The 16,183-nt window shown below is 43.9% G+C and overlaps 1 protein-coding gene across 3 annotated transcripts in view; it reads right to left on the bottom strand.

The window, feature by feature from the left end:
- Positions 1–16,183, bottom strand: part of LOC106602955 (protein Smaug homolog 1) — a 91,031-nt gene continuing 74,848 nt past the window's right edge. For 2 of the 3 annotated variants that reach the window (XM_014196013.3, XM_014196049.3), the window contains 3 exons: positions 12,494–12,620; positions 9,819–9,902; positions 1–2,055 (listed from right to left, as the gene is read on the bottom strand). In XM_014196013.3, the coding sequence (XP_014051488.1) occupies positions 2,027–2,055; positions 9,819–9,902; positions 12,494–12,620 (240 nt within the window). In that variant the 3' untranslated portion in view covers positions 1–2,026. The remainder of the gene's footprint in view (positions 2,056–9,818; positions 9,903–12,493; positions 12,621–16,183) is intronic. The other variant, XM_014196030.3, reaches the window with a different exon arrangement.

The raw sequence follows: 16,183 nt of genomic DNA, 5'->3' as shown, positions 1-16,183 counted from the left end.
TTTCCTCTCCCCACTGATGAATGTTTATTGCACATACTTGCCATTTCTATTGCTGCACCTATTGGCATTGTTATTGATGGATTAGCTGTAGTGAAATATCACAACACCTAGTGCAGAACAAGAAAAAGAGACAACAATTCAAAAATAAACTAACCCAAAAAGTTGCGCAATAACCCTCACAAAACACCACACCAAATCAGGATGCCCATTCAGGCACAATACATTAGCGTGATCTTCCATGCACAAAACACCCACTTACAGTATGACAGTGATACAGTGGCTAATAACAGAGCCTAACTCAGCTTTAAAGAGCTTATTTTACCATGAACCTACCCTTATAGCATGTCATGCAGACAACAATGAACCAAGGATAAATATTAAGACAAAAAAACGAACAAGAAATTGAAGTACAAAAAGCCTAATTCCAAGTGCCTGGCTGTCTAACTGCGTTTGGCCGCTAAGTGGAGTTAAGTACTAAAAAGAGAGTAATCTCGGGGATTTAAACTAGTTTTAAACCCTTCATGGATTGATGTTTCTATGCTGCTTGAGGGAAAGGAAACCTCCTCAGCAACCTTCCCGTTTACATCCGCCAAAGCTACTTCCTGATTCTCCTGTCCCCTGTGTACGTCTTTTCTCCTTGATTCAGAACATCTTTGACCATCTCTTACTTCCTAGTAAAATGAGAGCATATAGCATACAACGCTATAGTACCTACCCTGGACTGAAAACACACATGTAATCCTCATTCTATTTCACAATGAGACACATTGAAAATACTCCTGACCCACACTGACTAGCCCTAATTAGAGAATAGGTCACACAACGTTGTGCACCTGTTAAAGGAACCTCACTCCCACATCCAGACAGGCCAAGCAAATTAACAGCATACACTTTCAATGCATAGTCTGCAGGGACAAAGATTAAAGAATTCTAAAAAAGATTATATATATATTGGCCTGTCTATAACATTTACCCAGAACTTCACCACAACGCTACTACTACACAATTTTCCTCTCTTGTTTCAAATCAAAGTCCCTGCCTCTGACATGGATCCACCACTAACATCCTCTTCTCCTTCTAAATCACTTGGCACAGACCATCCTGTCTCCCCACTTTCATTTCCTCTCCTCCCATCTCTTCTCATTTCTCTGTTTTTCCTTCTACACACTTCCACTGCATCCCTCTTTCCTTTTAGCATTTTCACACAGCTTGGCTGCTGGTAAGCGAAAGAAAGAAAGAAAAAGCAAAAAAAACAATGATAAAGTTGGTTGTAAACTATGATAGCTACTGTGAGACGTTAGTCTATTAAGCGACTAGTATGCCACTACTTTCCCAATAATTATTTAAAAAAATAAAATATAAGAGAACATTCATAGCTGAAATGTATAAATGATTCAGTACCATAGTAGCATCTTATGTAAACAATACATACATGTAAAAATGCTTTTTTTCTGTCACCTATACAGAGCATAGGGGTATTTTGAAAAACATCCTCCCTAAAACTCTCCCAAACAGTGAGATGAATGCCGAGATGACTCTCGGCATTCCCACCCTAGAATAATGTTTTTAATGTTTTTCACTGTACCGGCCGTGTGTAATGCTCCACTCCCCCTTCAACTGGGCCCAGGGTCTGCCAATCGGTTGTTGGCCGATGCTGACCCCCAGAGCTGCTATATCTCCCCCAGCCCAGCAGAGGGCACTCCTCGAGCACTGTTGTGGGTAGTTATACTGGGTGGGGAAAGGAGTCTGCACTGCATTTCTCATACACCACTGAAGCCCAGGTACTTATGAGTGTGCTGGGGGCGTAGACGTGTTTTGTTGTGATGGTAACATGCCAATGTGCTGCTGCGTTAGCCGTTTGTTAGCAGTTTTTGCGGATTGGCTCGCCGTGGCATGATTTGTAGCCCAGCAACCCACCCCCAGTTGACCTCTCCCATTGGCTGTGGGGTGTGTGTGTGTATGTGTGTGTGTGTGTGGGGTGAGTGTGTGGGACCAGATGTCCCCGGGTCTCCTTCAGGTCCTAATCTCAGATGGTGGATGTGCGGTCGACTCCATCTAGACACACAGAAGGGAGGGACATAGGACAAACCATCAGATAGGAATAAGAATAACAACTGGACAAATACAGATGGAATGTTTCAAAACAAATAACTGTTGCATCTGGCCTAGAAGAACAAACAAAGAGGACCCGGGTTATGTCCTAAATGGCACCCTATTCCATACATAGTGCACTACCTTTGACCGGAGCCCTATGGACTTAGGTGTCTTCGGACCTTAGAAACAAGCTATATAAATCCTATGTATTGATATTTTGGTATTTTATTGCAAAAGCAGCAAAAGAAGCAGCTACTCTTCCTGGGGTCCACACAAAACATGAAACATAATACAGAACATCAACAGACAAACAGCTCAAGGACAGAACTACATACATTTTTTAAAAGGCACACGTAGCCTACATATCAATGCATACACACAAACTATCTGGGTCAAATAGAGGAGAGGCGTTGTGCCGTGAGGTGTTGCTTTATCTGTTTTTTGAAACCAGGTTTGCTGTTTATTTGAACAAAATGAGATGGAAGGAAGTTCCATGCAATAAGGGCTCTATATAATACTGTACGCTTTCTTGAACATGTTCTGGATTTAGGGACTGAAAAGTACCCTGGTGGCATGTCTGGTGGGATAAGTGTGTGTGTCAGAGCTGTGTGTAAGTTGACTATGCAAACTATTTGGGATTTAATGTTTTTATAAAAAGAAGTGATGCAGTCAGTCTCTCCTCAACTCGTAGCCAAGAAAGACTGGCATGCATAGTATTTATATCAGTCCTCTGATTACAATGAAGAGCAGAACGTGCTGTTATGGGCCAGCTGCAGCTTAACTAGGTCTTTCCTTGCAGCACTGGACCACACGACTAAAACTAGAGCCTGCAGAACTTGCTTTTTGGAGTGTGGTGTCAAAAAAGCAGAGCATCTCTTTATTACGGCCAGACCTCTCCCCATCTTTACAACCATTGAATCTATATGTTTTGACCATGACAGTTTACAATCTAAGGTAACGCCAAGTAATTTAGTCTCCTCAACTTGTTCAACAGCCACACCATTCATTACCAGATTCAGCTGAGGTCTAGAACTTAAGGAATACATTTGTACCAAATACAATACTCTCAGTTTTAGAGATGTTCAAGACCAGTTTATTACTGGCCACCCATTCCAAAACAGACTGCAACTCTTTGTTAAGGGTTTCAGTGACTGCATTAGCTGTGGTTGCTGATGCGTATATGGTTGAATCATCAGCATACATGGACACACATGCTGTGTTTAATGCCAGTGGCAGGTCATTGGTAAAAATAGAAAAGAGTAGAGGGCCTAGAGCGCTGCCCTGCGGTACACCGCACTTTACAGGTTTGACATTAGAAAAGCTACCATTAAACAAAACCCTTTGAGTTATATTAGATAGACAGCTCTAAATCCACAATATGGCAGAGAGGTTGAAAAGCCATACGTTTTTTCAACAGGTTATGGTCAATAATATCAAAGGCTGCACTGAAATCTAACAGTACAGCTCCCACAATCTTCTTATTATCAATTTCTTTCAACCAATCATCAGTCATTTGTGTCAGTGCAGTACATGTTGAGTGCCCTTCTCTATAAGCATGCTGAAAGTCTGTTGTTAATTTGTTTACAGAGAAATAGAATTGTATTTGGTCAAACACATTTTTTCACAACAGTTTGCTAAGAGCTGGCAGCAAGCGGATAGGTCTGCTGTTAGAACCAGTAAAGGCCACTTTACTACTCTTGGGTAGCGGAATAACTTTGTCTTCCCTCCAGGCCTGAGGACAAAGACTTTCCTCTAGGCTCAGATTAAAGATATGACAGATAGGAGTGGCTATAGTGTCAGCTACAATCCTCAGTAGCTTTCCATCTAAGTTGTCAATGCCAGGTTTGTCATTATTGATCGATAATAATTTTTCCACCTCTCCCACTAACTTTATAAAATTCAAACTTGCAATGCTTTTCTTTCATTATTTGTATGTTTGTTGTTGGCATGTCCTGCCTAAGTTTGCCCGCTTTGCCAATGAAGTAATCATTAAAATAATTGGCAACATCAAATGATTTTGTGATGAATAAGCAATCTGATTTGATGAAAGATGGAGTTGAATGTCTTTCTGCCCATAATTCCATTTAAACTACTCAAGTTTTTATATCGTTGATCTTGGCTTCATAATACAGTTTCTTCTTGTTTTTGTTGAGTTTAGTCACATCATTTCTCAATTTGCAGTAAGTAAGCCAGTCAGATGTGCAGCCAGACATATTAGCCCCCCCCCCCCCCCCATCTCTTTCAGCAATACTATTGTTCAATTCCTCATCAATCCATGGAGCCTGAACAGTTAACAGTCAATTTCTTAACAGGTGCATGTTTAAAAATAATTGGAAGAAGCAATTTCATAAATTCATCAAGTGCAGCGTCTGGATGCTCCTCATTAATCACATCAGACCAACAAATATTTTTAACATCATCCACATAAGAGTCACTGCAAAATCTTTTGTATGATCCCTTATATACTATTTTAGGCCCAGCTATTACAACTTTGGCTTTCCTGGATATAGCCACTACGGATACAGCTTTAGAACAAAGTTCTACAGTATTAGTAAAAATGTGATCGATACATGTGGATGATCTTGTTCCTGTAGTGTTTGTAAACATCGTGGTAGGTTGATTAATAACCTGAACCAGATTACAGGCACTGGTTACAGTGAGAAGCTTTCTCTTGAGCGGACAGCTTGATGAAAACCAGTCAATATTCTGGTCCCCAAGAAAGCAGACCTCTCTGTTTACATCACATTCACTACCAAGCATTTCACACAAACTCAGCAAAAAAAGAAACGTCCTCGCACTGTCAACTGCGTTCATTTTCAGCAAACTTAACATGTGTAAATATTTGTATGAACATAAGATTCAACAACTGAGACATAAACTGAACAAGTTCCACAGACATGTGACTAACAGAAATGGAATAATGTGTCCCTGAACAAAGAGGGGGTCAAAATCAAAGTAACAGTCAGTATCTGGTGTGGCCACCAACTGCATTAAGTACTGCAGTGCATCTCTTCCTCATGGACTGCACCAGATTTTCCAGTTCTTGCTCTGAGATGTTACCCCACTCTTCCACCAAGGCACCTGCAAGTTCCCAGACATTTCTGGGGGGAATGGCCCTCACCCTCCGATCCAACAGGTCCCAGATGTGCTCAATGGGATTGAGATCCGGGCTCTTCCCTGGCCATGGCAGAACACTGACATTCCTGTCTTGCAGGAAATCACACACAGAACGAGCAGTATGGCTGGTGGCATTGTCATGCTGTAGGGTCATGTCAGGATGAGCCTGCAGGAAGGGTACCACATGAGGGAGGAGGATGTCTTCCCTGTAACACACAATGTTGAGATTGCCTGCAATGACAACAAGCTCAGTCCGATGATGCTGTGACACACCACCCCAGACCATGACGGACCTCCACCTCCAAATCGATCCCGCTCCAGAGTACAGGCCTCGGTGTAACGCTCATTTCTTCGACGATAAACGCAAATCCGACCATCACCCCTGGTGAGACAAAACCACGACTCGTCAGTGAAGAGCACTTTTTGCCAGTCCTGTCTGTTCCAGCGACGGTGGGTTTGTGCCCATAGACGACGCTGTTACCGGTGATGTCTGGTGAGGACCTGCCTTACAACAGGCCTACAAGCCCTCAGTCCAGCCTTTCTCAGCGGACAGTATGAGCACTGATGGAGGGATTCTGCGTTCCTGGTGTAACTTGGGCAGTTGATGTTGGCATCCTGTACCTGTCCCGCAGGTGTGATACTCAGATGTACCGATCCTGTGCAGGTGTTGTTACACGTGGTCTGCCACTGCGAGGAAGATCAGCTGTCCGTCCTGTCTCCCGGTCTTAGGCGTCTCAACAGTACGGACATTGCAATTTATTGCCCTGGCCACATCTGCAGTCCTCATGCCTCCTTGCAGCATGCCTAAGGCACGTTCACGCAGATGAGCAGCGACCCTGGGCACAGGGACCCTTTGGTGTTTTTCAGAGTCAGTAGAAAGGCCTCTTTAGTGTCCTAAGTTTTCATAACTGTGACCTTAATTGCCTACCGTCTGTAAGCTGTTAGTGTCTTAACGACCGTTCCACAGGTGGAAGTTCATTAATTCTTTATGGTTCATTGAACAAGCATGGGAAACAAAGTTTAACCTTTTACAATGAAGATCTGTGAAGTTATTTGGATTTTTACGAATTATCTTTGAAAGACAGGGTCCTGAAAAAGGGATGTTTCTTTTTGTTGCTGAGTTTATTATTTAGATACTGACTTATCACTTGGTGGCCTATTGCAACACCCCAAAAGAAAAGGTTTAGATGTGCCAAGTAAACCTGCAACCACAACAATTCAATAACACTTGACATAAGATCTTCTCTAAGCATTACAGGGATATGGCTCTGAATATATACAGCAACACCTCCCCCATAAGCATTTATGTCTCTTCTATAGATGTTATATCGTAATATTGCACTGCTTTATCAAATGAATAATCTACGTGAGTCTCAGAAAAGGCGAATATATGTTATCTGATGTTAGCAAGTTATTGATTTCACAAACCTTATTTCTAAGGCTACATATATTATTATGGGCTATTTTCAGCCCTTTCCTGGGTAACTTAGAGATAGACATAATACTGAAGAGCAATAAATAAATAAAAAAATCTACATTCAGCAGTCCATTAATCAAATGGTGTGTGCTGCGGGGTTGAAGCTACGAACTCATAGGCTTGGCTCACTCATCCCCTGCAGGCTTCTGGGAGGGAGGGTGGACAATGAGCCTGTCCTATGGACCAGGGTGCATTACATACAAGGGGTTTCATAGAACGATTTACTATTATTGGAGTTCCTGTGTGTGGTCGAGGGTCTCATGACATTCCAAATGGCACCCTATTCACTTTATAGTGCAATACCTTTGACCAGAGCTCTATCGGCACTGGTCAAAAGTAGTGGACTATAAATGGAATAGAGTTCCATAAGAATCTTATGTAGGCCCATGTTAAAAATGCACCAACCCCTAACCCTTACCCCCCTGGGGCACTTTCAGAGATCTGGAAAAAGGACTGAAGTAGGCAATATGCTAATAATGCCACCTTTCCCTGTCATAGGCTTGATGAAATGTTCACCATAATGGATATCCAATCTTTTCAGATCTATAGAACTGCCTAACAGGGTAACGTCTGAAAGCATGTCAATATTAGGGAAATGACTTGGCAGCTTTCTGACAAATTGGTTAAAAGAAAAGAGAGTTTGGTCATTTTTAGAGCTGACAGATTTCTATTGGACAGTATTTACTCGATTTGTAAATAAGGGCACGGTGGTATTCCATTCATTCTAATTTATATTCTGTGGATTCAGTTTGTTATTATATATATATATATATATATATATATATATATATATATATATATATATATATATATATATATATATATATATAGATATATATATAGATATATATATATAGAGAGAGACAGACAGAGAGAGAGAGAGACAGACAGACAGAGAGAGAGACAGACAGAGACAGAGAGAGAGACAGACAGAGACAGAGAGAGAGACAGAGAGAGAGACAGAGAGAGAGACAGAGAGAGAGACAGAGAGAGAGACAGAGAGAGAGACAGAGAGAGAGACAGAGAGAGAGACAGAGAGAAGGGACAGAGAGAGAGAAGGGACAGAGGGGTACAGTAAGAGAGGAAGGGTCCAGTCTGGGACTGGCACTCCTCAGCTAACCACCTCTGCTCTGGCCCTGTGTGTGTGGGTGTGTGTGCGTATGTATGTGTGTGTGTGTGTGTGTGTGTGTTTGTCCACCTACACAAAGCGGCGCTTGTCCACCCTAGCTCTGCGCCGAGCACTGAGGGCCACTGTCTCTGCCTCTGTGCTGGCGAGGCCGGGGAGAGAGGAAACAGCCCCTTTATTTAAAACTAAACTCCACTTCACATGGGAATGGTTACTGCGATTATCCATCTCCCTTCCTCTCCTGTCCACTCCACCCTCCTATCCTCGCACTACGTGTGGATTAATTGTGAAGTCACACCCTAGCTACAGCCAAACATGGGCTTAAATACTATTTGAAATATTTAAAATACTTTGAGCAATTGCCTTAGCCTTCCTGGAGGGCCTGTTCTATTTCAGGTTCAATCAAGCACAGCTAAAGCATTTGAAATTATTTCAAATAGTATATGAACCCAGGACTGGCTACAGGCAAGTCATCATCTTTGGGGTGTTGAGACTCTGGATGTATTCACTGTATTATGTTGCTGGCTTCATTAGTATTACGGTTGCATTCTGACAACACATATGAATGTTCCCGATGACTTGGCAACTGACTCACCCGTAACTTATTTTTCCCTTTAAAACCTCTACAGGATCAGTGGGTCTCCCGAGGGACGGTTGAGCTAACGTAGGCTAATGCGATTAGCATGAGGTTGTAAGTAACAAGAAAATTTCCCAGGACATAGACATATCTGATATTGGCAGAAACTTAAATTATTGTTAATCCAACTGCACTGTCCAATTTACAGTAGCTATTAACAGTGAAAGAACACCATGAAGTTGTTTGAGGAGAGTGTACAGTTATGAACGTGAACAGTTATTAATAAACCAATTAGGCACATTTGGGCAGTCTTGATACAAAATTTTGAACAGAAATGCAATGGTCAATTGGCTCAGTCTAAAACATTGCATACAATGATGCCATCTAGTGGCCAAAATCTAAATTGCACCTAGATTCCTAAGTCATATATATTGGCCTTTCTCTTGCATTTCAAAGATGGTTTGTTATTAAACACATGTTTTTTTCTTTGTATCATCTTTTACCAGATCTAATGTGTTATATTATCCTACATTAATTTAACATTTCCACAAACTTCAAAGTGTTGCCTTTCAAATGGTATCAAGATTATGCATATCCTTGCTTCAGGGCCTGAGCTACAGGCAGTTCGATTTGGGTATGTCATTTTAGGCAACAAATGAAGAGGTTTAACAGTTTCTGGGCAGAGGGAATTCCAAAAGTTGACACTCCTTTTGTTTGTTTGTTTGTGCGTGTATAGAGGGAATTCCAAAGTTGACACACCTTTTGTCTGTTTATTTGCATGTGTATACACTGATTATACAAAACATTAAGAACACGTGCTCTTTCTATGACATAGGCTGACCAGGTGAATCCAGGTAAAAAGGTATGATCCCTTATTGATGTCACTTGTTAAATCCACTTCAATCAGTGCAGATGAAGGGAAGCAGACAGGTCAAATAAGGATTTTTAAGCCTTGAGACAAATGAGACATGGATTGTGTGTGTGTGCCATTCAGAGGGTGAATGGGCAAGACAAAATATTTAAGTGCCTTTGAGCAAGTATGGTAGTAGGTGCCAATCCACCGCTGCTGGATTTTTCATGCTCAACAGTTTCCCGTGTGTATCAAGAATTGTCCACCACCCAAAGAACATCCAGCCAACTGTGGGAAGCATTGGCCTCAACATGAACCAGCATCCCTGTGGAATGCTTTTGACACCTTGTAGAGTCCATGCCCCGACGAATTAAGGCTGTTCTGAGGGCAAAGTGTGTGAGTGAGTGAGTGTGAGAGTACAAGTTTATTTCTCTGTGCGTGTGCGCACGTGTGATTAAACCAAGTGGTACATTAGATACAGTACTGTGTGCATGTGTGTATTGACTAAGAAGTCCAGTATTAACTGGTGTGTGTGAATTCGTATGTGTGTGTTCATGGATGGTTGTGGTGCTCCTACCTCCCAGGGCATGCTCTGTCATACTCAAACACAGAGACTCCAGCCGGTTGTTGATGTCTGGTTCCGTCACTGGCACTTGGAGATCTGGAGAACACCACCACAATGTTACAACAACATACACACAACCAACTACCCGGAGAACAACACTGCAAAATTACAACAATGTACACACAACTAACTACCAGGAGAACAACACTGCAAAATGACAACAATGTACACACAACTAACTACCAGGAGAACTCTGCAACATTACATCAATGTACACACAACCAACTACCTGGAGAACACCACCACAATGTTACAACGTACACAACCAACTACCCGGAGAACAACACTACAACAACATACAGACAACTAACTACCAGGACAGCACTGCAACATAACAACGTACCAACAACCAACTACCTGGAGACCAACACCACAATGTTACAACAACGTACACACAACTAACTACCAGGACAGCACTGCAACATAACGTACCAACAACCAACTACCTGGAGACCAACACCACAATGTTATAACAACGTGCCCACAACCAACTACCTGGAGACCAACACCACAATGTTACAACAACGTACACAACTAACTACCAGGACAGCACTGCGACATTACAACAACGTATCCACAACCAACTACCTGGAGACCGACACCACAATGTTACAACAACGTACACACAACTAACTACCAGGACAGCACTGCGACATTACAACAACGTATCCACAACCAACTACCTGGAGAACAACACCACAATGTTACAACAACATGCCCACAACCAACTACCTGGAGAACAACACCACAATGTTACAACAACGTAACCACAACCAACTACCTGGAGAACACCACCACAATGTTACAACAACGTACCCACAACCACTGTGAAAGTGCTAACAGCTAAACAAACAACTGAAAGAGTATGATAAATGTGTGTATACCCGTACATAAAAAGCCAGATAAAGACCCCAGAATGTTCCAACATCAACACAACGACTGTGAAAATGGCTCAAAGACTTTACAATCAAAAGAATGATGCATTTCTTCACAGTCCTCTACAAACCCCACAATACCACAGAGTCTACTATTCCCATTGAGCACGAAAAAGAGTTGAAATGAAGTTCATCAAAATGTCTCAATCCAAATACTTTAACCTTTCCTAACATCACCACACCGAAATGGCAGCAGACAAAGGAATGAATTATCATGGGCTCCAAATCCCAGTGCGTGCGGGGCGGGCGTCGTAACAATGACCTCCATTCAACCACACCGCGTGTGCCGTGCTTAATCTGATTACACTACACCGCCAATTAACCAACTGTCTCCACATTACACCCATTAAATACAATACCCAGTCACTTGGGTTACTCAAATTGGGGTGGTTTGTTGCGTGTGTGTGAGTGAGGTGTGTGTGTGTGTACTTCTCAAGTTCAAAGTCACCCGTTCCGCCACAAGGGGGACCCATAAACTCACCCACCCCCCAAAAAAACGTAGAAGCGATTGTCTGAGACAAGTTGCTAACTTGTTAGCCTAGCTGCCCCCTCAGCTCAGCTGTGAGCTCCTTAGCTAGCTATCACGAGGGGATATCTAGGCCGTCGGCTAGCCTTAAGCTGCTCCTGCCTGCCTTAAGCGGAGTCAACGCGGCCCGGGCGGCTGTGAAAATCCCTTGTGGGTAGAGAGAAGAGCTGAGTTATGCACTTGCCGTCACACTGGCTGGACAGACAGAACAGTCAGCCACTGGCTATTTTTAGGCCTCAAATCCTGGCCCCTCCACGCACGCACACTCACTCCCCTTACTTCATCCCATCATTCTCCCTGTATAGTCTCCGTTTTAATCAATCATTTAATCTGTCTAGCGTCAGTTTGAGAAATAGGGGAGAGAGAGAGACAGAGATTGAGAGAGGGCGAGTCCAGGCCTAGCTTTCCAGGCAGCTACATACTCTGGCCCGGCTCCAACTCCAGCCACCCTCGAGTGCATGTGCAGTGTGTATGACTCTGCAGAGCTGTAGAAGGGAGGGAGAGAACGAAGGAGGGAAAGAGAGAAAGGCAGGGAAAGGGTGCCAGGGCTGCCCAGCCACCCAGCACAAAGAGGCTCATTGTAACAGTCCACTGACTCTTCCCTCCTTCCCTTCCTCACATACGGCTGCATTCCCTCTATCTCCCTGAAAATGCCCTCCCTCCTCCTTCCTCTCCATTCTAAAAAAGGGGGAATACACTTTGGTTCCCTATGAAAGACAGGCCGGAGGAGGAAATCCCCGCTGTCACATTGATGTCCAGTTTATCCCGCGGCTACAGCGTGAAAATAGAATTAAGGATCCAGCCATTACAGAGCAGAACATTGGACTTGAATGGGATCTTTACCTAAGGCTGTTGTGCTGCATTGGTATGCAGATGAGAGCAGTGTGTGTGGTGCCCTGTGGCATTACAGCATCTGTCTCCAGGCTAACAAAGAGGAAGGTAGTACTGAGGATGCTAGGTTGCTGAGAGCTTATAAAAGATTGAGAGATGGCAATACAAAAAGGAGAGGGAGGGAAAGAAAAAAAGAAGAGGAAAACAGAAAGAGGCTAAGATAAAGAGAGGAACGGAAAGATAGAAAGGCCTACCTTGTACAGTAGAGTAATGTGTGACAAAGTGGGTGTGCGCACGTGTATGTATCTTGTAACTGAGTGTGTGCGATTTCTTACCAGACTGCTGAAACATGACCATGGTGTGTGGCGTGGTGTGGACAGGCAGGGAGCGGGTCCTCTGCACTGAGCTGTGGGTTCGGCTGGGCATGCTATTACTGCCCCCGGGGTTGGCAAACCATAAACCCTGTTGGACAAACTGATAGTCACACAGACAGCCACAACAGACTGATAGCCCTATGAGCACAAGATGCTTAAAAGACGTGCTTGGTTGAAAATGCTTATTTTTTTGTTGTTGAAAAGATATTGAAACCACGACTTTTCAAAGTTTTGTCCTCACTAGGAGGCCGTATATCTTTGGATCATTAGACCATCTAAACTGGCACAATTCTAATAACGGGTGCAACAAATCTAACCACTAACAGACAATGTTGGGAAATATGTTAATATCCCCATGACGCCAAAGTAATATAATGATATACAGTTCTGCACATTGTTGGCGATACTTGAAATACCCACCTCCCACCTTGGCCCCTTCAAATTGCAGTTTGAGATCCCTACATTAGACAAACTACTGAGAGCACCTCACTCAATAAGTGCAATTTAATTTATATACTGCTCAAAAAAATAAAGGGAACACTTAAACAACACAATGTAACTCCAAGTCAATCACACTTCTGTGAAATCAAACTGTCCACTTAGGAAGCAACACTGATTGACAATAAATTTCACATGCTGTTGGGCAAATGGAATAGACAACAGGTGGAAATTATAGGCAATTAGCAAGACACCCCCAATAAAGGAGTGGTTCTGCAGGTGGTAACCACAGACCACTTCTCAGTTCCTATGCTTCCTGGCTGATGTTTTGGTCACTTTTGAATGCTGGCGGTGCTTTCACTCTAGTGGTAGCATGAGACGGAGTCTACAACCCACACAAGTGGCTCAGGTAGTGCAGCTCATCCAGGATGGCACATCAATGCGAGCTGTGGCAAGAAGGTTTGCTGTGTCTGTCAGCGTAGTGTCCAGAGCATGGAGGCGCTACCAGGAGACAGGCCAGTACATCAGGAGACGTGGAGGAGGCCGTAGGAGGGCAACAACCCAGCAGCAGGACCGCTACCTCCTCCGCAAGGAGGAGCAGGAGGAGCACTGCCAGAGCCCAGCAAAAGTACCTCCAGGAGGCCACAAATGTGCATGTGTCTGCTTAAAACGGTCAGAAACAGACTCCATGAGGGTGGTATGAGGGCCCGACGTCCACAGGTGGGGGTTGTGCTTACAGCCCAACACCGTGCAGGACGTTTGGCATTTGCCAGAGAACACGAAGATTGGCAAATTCGCCACTGGCGCCCTGTGCTCTTCACAGATGAAAGCAGGTTCACACTGAGCACATGTGACAGACGTGACAGAGTCTGGAGACGCCGTGGAGAACGTTCTGCTGCCTGCAACATCCTCCAGCATGACCGGTTTGGCGGTGGGTCAGTCATGGTGTGGGGTGGCATTTCTTTGGGGGGCCGCACAGCCCTCCATGTGCTCGCCAGAGGTAGCCTGACTGCCATTAGGTACCGAGATGAGATCCTCAGACCCCTTGTGAGACCATATGCTGGTGCGGTTGGCCCTGGGTTCCTCCTAATGCAAGACAATGCTAGACCTCATGTGGCTGGAGTGTGTCAGCAGTTCCTGCAAGAGGAAGGCATTGATGCTATGGACTGGCCCGCCCATTCCCCAGACCTGAATCCAATTGAGCACATCTGGGACATCATGTCTCGCTCCATCCACCAACGCCACGTTGCACCACAGACTGTCCAGGAGTTGGCGGATGCTTTAGTCCAGGTCTGGGAGGATATCCCTCAGGAGACCATCCGCCACCACATCAGGAGCATGCCCAGGCGTTGTAGGGAGGTCATACAGGCACATGGAGGCCACACACACTACTGAGCGTCATTTTGACTTGTTTTAAGGACATTACATCAAAGTTGGATCAGCCTGTAGTGTGGTTTTCCACTTTAATTTTGAGTGTGACTCCAAATACAGACCTAAATGGGTTGATAAATTGGATTTCCATTGATTATTTTTGGGTGATTTTGTTGTCAGCACATTGAACTATGTAAAGAAAAAAGTATTTAATAAGATTATTTCATTCATTCAGATCTTGGATGTGTTATTTTAGTGTTCCCTTTATTTTTTTGAGCAGTGTATTTCAAAATGACATTTCACAATACTTCAGAATGACTTATAGGCCAATAGTCCGACCTTTTGGTTTACAATTTCAAAATCATGAGCAATGTACATTTTGGTTACACTCTGATCAAAATGGACTCGCATTAATTTCCTCAAAATTGTATTGATTAGGACTATCACATAACGAAATGCACACCCAGGGGTGGCTTTATAAAAGTTTGTAAAATCTAGGGGAGGGCACACCAGGTGTTTCCACTCTAGCCTATAACTACTGAGCCGTTATAAAGTCAACCTTTTCTTGTTCTCCCTCTCTCCTCCCCTCTATTTCTCTCCCCCCGTTTAACCTCAAACTACTGACACTTTCGCCGTGCGGATTCCTCTCTGTAACCTGCCTATTATACATTCAACCTTCTCTTTCTCTCTCCCGCTACTCCCCTCCAGCACTCGCCCCACTCTCTCTCAGTCTGTCTCGCTGTCCCCCTTTCCCGGCCCTCCCATACAGAGAGCCAGGGAAAAACAGGAAATGCCTGTGCACTGTTCTCACTGCCTCTGACTAGCTCACTTGCTCTCTCCCCTTCTCCTCCCCTCCGTCACCCCTCCCCCTACACCACCACCGCCCTAACAATGACTCACCCCGGTCTCTCTCTCTCTCTCCCCCTTCTACCTCCTTTCTTTTAATGCACACGTTCCATACCTTTCGATTTCGTCCCAAAAAATGGTCGGACGGAGAAAGTGTGCGGACTGTGGCGGAAGCGGTTTGGAATTTCCTCCCATTGTAAGGATGCATAAAGAAATGCAGAATGGGAGCGTAGCAGACGTGTGCCAGGTTATCCCTGCTGTGGAGTGGAGAACTGTTCCAATGAGCACTAGTGATGTAGGGTCTGTGGAATGCGTGATCCGCCTACAAGTTCCAGCCACTTCACCCAACGAGCCACTGACACTGCCTTTCTTCCCCTCCGCTGTTGCATTTTCCCCCTTATGGTTGTATTTGTTTCTATGACTGTCTTTACAACTATGTAATTCACAGGGAACGATAGTTCGGGACAGATGTGAAAGAGGGTATTGTTAGGAGTTTGATTATTTCTCTGCGTGATGGGATGATTCCAGAATCTAGACACTTGACAGTGGTTTTCTCCCTTTTTCCTTTCTCCCGCTGTATATTGGCATATACGCAGCACCCCTTCAGTGTGAGAATACAATAATGTTGTTGTTTCTCCATGTAGATCCCCTTTGTATCAGTACCCTTTGTATCACTACCCATTTTCCACTGCTGTAGTGAACCAAATAGGGATGTCCTCCCATTAAAAAGGTAGGCTTATTCAGCAATATAACATCACCTTAAAAATCCTTTCAGATCTAAATGAATGGCCAAAATCTGGATATGTGAGGTTAACTCAGACTTTAGACACTACACATTAATGTTAATCGGAGACTTGAGAAAATATTTGAGTTGAGGACGCCGATGTGGGCAGGGGCTAGATGCTAAGGGCTAAGATAAGGTTAGATTGGGGCGTCCTCATATGCCGTCCCTGCCTAAAAGGGAGACTCTGCAATATAACATCACAAAAGAAGAAC

This window comes from Salmo salar, chromosome 01, assembly GCF_965601325.2.
Source record: "Salmo salar chromosome 01, fSalSal1, whole genome shotgun sequence".
Lineage (NCBI taxonomy): Eukaryota > Metazoa > Chordata > Actinopteri > Salmoniformes > Salmonidae > Salmo > Salmo salar.
The sequence above is the reverse complement of the archived record's forward strand: the minus strand, read 5'-3'. Positions and strand labels throughout refer to the sequence as shown.